Source organism: Acanthisitta chloris, unplaced genomic scaffold (genome assembly GCF_000695815.1).
Source record: "Acanthisitta chloris isolate BGI_N310 unplaced genomic scaffold, ASM69581v1 scaffold8666, whole genome shotgun sequence".
Taxonomy (NCBI): Eukaryota; Metazoa; Chordata; class Aves; order Passeriformes; family Acanthisittidae; genus Acanthisitta; species Acanthisitta chloris.
This window is the reverse complement of record NW_008678668.1, coordinates 549-5694: the sequence shown is the minus strand read 5'-3', so window position 1 is coordinate 5694 and position 5146 is coordinate 549. Positions and strand designations below refer to the sequence as shown.

Sequence of the window (5146 nt, the reverse complement as noted above, 5' to 3'; positions counted from 1 at the left end):
CATAGACACACACAGAGCTGTGTCCTGGCAGGGCACACACACACACAGAGCCGTGTCCAGGCAGGGCACACACACACACCGAGAGAACTATGTCCAGGTAGGGCACACACATACACAATGCTGTGTCCAGGTAGGGCACACACACAGCTGTGTCCAGGCAGGGCACACACACACACACATACAGCTGTGTTCCTTCAAGGCACATACACACACACAGAGGTCCAATCGTGTCTCGGCAGGGCCCGGGAGCCCCGGTGGAACGGCTCGACCCGTCCCGGCTGCGGCCACACGTGCTGCTGGCGCAGGAGAACACACAGATCCGTGACCTGCAGCAGGAGAACAGGGGTGAGCAGTGCTGGGGGTGATGTGCAGAGGGACCTCACTGGGGTGGGGTGCAGGGGATGCTGCTGGGGGATGCAGCACACTCGGTGGTCCAGGCTGGAGGGTGGTGTCGAGGGGAGTGAGGCTGTGTCTTGTGACTCTGCCTGTGACAGAGTCCAGGCAGCCCCAAGTGCAGTGCCAGGGCTGTGCTGTCACAGGGAGCAGTGGGGCAGAGCTGACCATGGCAGCAGCTGGTACTCAGCACCTCTAGGCAGCTGCTGTCACTGCTGTGAGACTGTCGTTTGTGACTGTGTTCTGCAGAGCTGTGGGTCTCACTGGAGGAGCACCAGGATGCACTAGAGCTCATCATGAGCAAGTACAGGAAGCAGATGTTGCAGCTTTTGGAAGGGAGAAAAGCTGAAGATGCAGAACCAACCTTGAAGGTTCATCAGGCTAATTCTGTGGTAAGGTGTGATGGGAACAAAAGAGGGTTCAAGCCCTGTCCCTGTCCCTTGCTTGCTGTCATACAGCCTTTGTTTCCACTCCTGCAATATCTCTGGTCCAAGTTAGGTCTTCTGAAGCTCTTGTCTCTCTTTGCTGGTATTTTCCCTCTGTTCCTTTCAGAGCACACAGTCTGTAACAGCTGTCACAGAAGCCACTGAAAGGCACAACACCTTCACAGCTCAGGTGGAGGCTTGTTCTTTGGCACCAGCTGGTGAATTCCCTAGCATAAGCTTAATGCACCTGATGCTCTACAGTAAAATCCAAGACACCAGAGTTGTTACTGTGCCTGTTCAGTCACTGTAACAGAGGGAAAAGGACCTGCTCAGTTTCTGTGAGCTGCAGTGTGTTTAGTTCTTTCAAGATCTTCACTCCCAAGTGTTTTTAAGTCTAGATACTCTGTGCACTGAAAGTGTCTCTTTGTCCATGAGATGTGGCTACTGCTAACTGCTGCCTGTCCCAGGTTTGAGTAGCTAATAACAACAGAGTAACATTATAACTCTATCCAAGAGTTATGAATTGCATTAGGCATTTGTTAAAATGCTTTTTTATGTGGTTAGACAACAAGTGGGTTCAACCCAGTGACATCTCATGCCTGGTGTATTTTTATTTGGGACTAGAGTCAGTCTAACTGTCTGCACATGTATCATTGCACTGATGCATGGCAACTCACTAGTTCTCTTGTGTGGGTTGCTTGTGAAGGTAAGTGGTGGAGCAGTGTCTGATTCCAGTGCTTGCCTGAGTGCATGAATTGCTCTTGCTGCATTTGAACAGAACTGGGAAATGAAAAGCTGAAAAGGCTCTGGAAGAACCTTTGATGGGATACCCTTAGGCTGTCTCAATATCTAGGCAAGATCTTCCATACTTCAGGTTAAGTCCCTGAGTTATTTCCTACCCACCACTTGGAGAATAATAACAACATTTTAATATCTCTTAAAGAGCTCTTTTCTTATTATAACCATCTTTGTTTAGAAAATAACACAAATACTTTCTTCCCGGAAGACTTTCTCGTTCATCCAGCTGTCTGCTAGATGCTCTAATTTGTTTACATACTTCCTGAATAATGGAATTCAAATCTGAATTCTCTGCTCTGTGAGACATTTATCTTCCAGAGGCAGTGGGAGAACTACAGGCACTTAGAGAAAAGAAACTCCACCCTGTAACATTAGCTGATCTATTGCTCTTCAAACAGGAGCTGTTGCTGCATTCTATGTTGGAATTTTTCAGTGTTTGTTCTGTGTGCATTTCTGAGCTTCATCAAAATACATCTTCTGAAGGATTAGAGATGTTTCTGGACACACTCAGTAAAATCTGGTCTTAGTTGGTTTAATTTTCTTGCTTGGAGTCCTGAGTGAGGCTGTTCCCCCCCCACCACTGCTACTTGAAGTCTCCTTTGCTTTTATACTCAGTGTTTTTACAGATTCAGTCAGGCTTTTCTAATAAAAATAGAAAACTTGCTGCTTACTGATCACATTCACCTGAACCTGAGTCTGTTGTCTCAGTCCTTGTCACACTTGAAGGTATTTCCCTGTTAGTAAGTCATGGTGCCTGACCTTGCTCTGCTGTGATTCTCATCTCTACTTTCCCTGGTGACTCATGATAAAGGACAATAAGGAATATGTTCTCTCCTTTAAATATGCAAGTTAGGAAGGATTAAAATTCAGAACATGAAAAGAATCCAAAATCAGGAAAATTGAAGTGATTTACAAGGGATAAATGATGACTGTTGCTTGTGCCTGAACACACTGAATGTATTACTTTTCTGTCTTCCAGGAAATTGAAAGTCAAATAGACAGAATATGTGAGATGGGAGAGGTGATGAGAAAAGCTGTTCAGGTGGATGATGATCAGTACTATAAAGTCCAAGAGAAACTGGCTCAGTTGGAGGTAAGAACAGATACAATTGCTGAGGATGGATTGAGATTTAAGAGTCTCTAGACTTACTCTGGAGTTTCTGTGTTTGTGCCAAGGATTTATAACACTCAAAATTTGGGGGTGGGGTGAGGAAACAGAACATGATCTGTTTATCTTCAACTCTTTGTATTTTATACATGTTTGTGTGTATGTAAAGGCAGAAGCCAAATATAAGTTGTTGATGATGAGGTTCCCCCAGTGCCAGCACTGAATTAATACCTATATGACAAGTGCTTTATTTAGCTGTGAAGGAGTGAAGCTATTGGAAGTTTATCATCTGTGAATTAACTCATTTATCTTACAGTCCTTTAATTGTGAATTAGCTCCTTTCTAATTCAGCGAAAATATTGACTTTGCAGCTTGAAAACAAAGAGCTTCGTGAGCTGTTGTCCATCAGCAAAGAATCCTTCGAGGTGGGGAGAGAAGATCTGCCTGACTGTGAGGCTTAGGCCACAAAAACCTCATCTCCAAACCTCCAGAGACTGTTAGGAAACTACCCGACAAGGATTTGTTCTTTCAGGTGTTTCCTTGTATATTTGTTTTATCTTTCCAGTTGTGTGGGCTGTTTTCTCTGCATTTTTCTGGAGTTGCTGTCGATGGCAGGGGCTGCATTGCTGCTCTGTCTCAGGAACTGCAGCACTCAGATGCTTAACTGAAGCATTCGACGTGTCCTCCCTTGTGATGGTTCATTTCTTCTCCCTTGGTTGTTTTTTAGGAGCTTTAGCTAGTAACTCCAGCTGTGCAGGTGGCTCTGGAATCCACCCTGTCCATAGCTGGAGGACATAGTGCAGGTTGTGATTGCTGTGTCTGAGAGAAGGAATAGGAGATCATCCAAAAACCACAGTGTGAAGGGCAGGGACAGGGTTTGCTGTGCCTGCACAGAGCAGTTTGGTGTGCAGGGGGAACCCTCAGTGTGTGGCTGGGCTGACACTGGAGTGACACTAACCTGACCTGAGCTGACTTTGTCACCTGGAGTGATACAGTCACCTGGGCTGACTTTGTCACCTGGACACTGTTTAGAGCCAGGTAAGAGAAGAGCAGTTGCCAGTAGAGCACTTGAAGTAGTCACTCCCCTTTGGAGCAAACTTTACCTTGTTTTAGGGGTGAAGATGGGAGTGGCTGAGCCTTCCTGACACACACCTGGGAGTTTCCTGAGCTGACTTTGTCACCTGGAGTGATACAGTCACCTGGGCTGACTTTGTCACCTGGACACTGTTTAGAGCCAGGTAAGAGAAGAGCAGTTGCCAGTAGAGCACTTGAAGTAGTCACTCCCCTTTGGAGCAAACTTTACCTTGTTTTAGGGGTGAAGATGGGAGTGGCTGAGCCTTCCTGACACACACCTGGGAGTTTCTGAAGGACATTGCATAGCTGACTAATGTTTTTTTTTGATGGGTAGACCTGTTCCAGCCTTACCAGTGCTCCCAGTGTGTGTGTACTGGCCAGCCCTGATCAGTGGGTGTGCTCAGACCCTGCGTGGAGCACAGCACCCTCAGATCAGAGCTCTGTGCCCTCCCACTGCTGTGGATTCAGGAGAGGGAGCTCAGGTTTGCCTCAAAACTAATCCAAACCAACCACACACAGATTGTTAAAAGTCACATCACAGATGAGCCCAGTGACAGGTGCTCTGTGGTTCCTGCAGGAAATGAAACAGTGTTGTAGGTGATCCTTTTAATGACATTTTTATACAAACATTTCTGTCTTCCCTGTGATCAAAGATTAATCCTCTTAAGAACAATAAACATCTAATTCCCCCCAGACTTTCAATAGAGGCAGAAAGTGACTTGTTCCTGTGCTTATCACCTCGTGAACCTTTGGAGTATCCAGCAGGACTGTTTGGTAGCTGTAAGGGATTCCTGTACAGGAGTGTTACTGTGTACAATCCTTTTCTATTAGAAATTGTTTAGGAGGGAATAAAAAAAACCTCCAATGGGAAGTATTTTCTTGAGTGTGTTCTGTTTGTGAGTCCTGGGGGGGAATTCCATGCATTCCACATATTCCCAAGTCTTTGGCACCTCCTCTAATTATTACCTTGCCTGAATGAAATATTACAGTGAGCAAAATGTTGCATTTTGTCCCTTTTAAGTCAACATAACCCAAAATGCCTGTGCTGATGTGTTTTTATCTGCACTATCCCTGTGTAGGTTAATGTTCCTCCAATTGGGCTGTTGCTGTGCAACCAGAAAATAATGGAAACTAAATGGCAGTTGCTTTGATTGAGTTTATTAATTAGCAGTGGGGCAGAAAGGGCAGAAGTCTGAATGTGTTCATACAATCACAGAATATCCTGAGCTGGAAGGGACTCACAAGGATCATTGAATCCAACTCCTGACCTTGCACAGGACACCCCAAAATCCCACCCTGTACCTGAGAGCATTGGCCAAACACTCCTGGAGCTCTGTCAGGCTCAGCC

The 5146-nt window shown here is 45.8% G+C and overlaps 1 protein-coding gene across 1 annotated transcript; it reads left to right on the top strand.

The window, feature by feature from the left end:
• Positions 1-239: 239 nt before the first annotated feature.
• SIKE1 (suppressor of IKBKE 1) lies at positions 240-3485 on the top strand (the record flags this gene model as incomplete). The annotated part of the gene is made up of 4 exons (XM_009076983.1): positions 240-345; positions 643-785; positions 2596-2709; positions 3096-3485. Coding segments are annotated over 4 exons (453 nt in total), but the record flags the coding sequence as incomplete, so codon positions are not given.
• Between the last annotated feature and the right edge of the window lie 1661 nt (positions 3486-5146).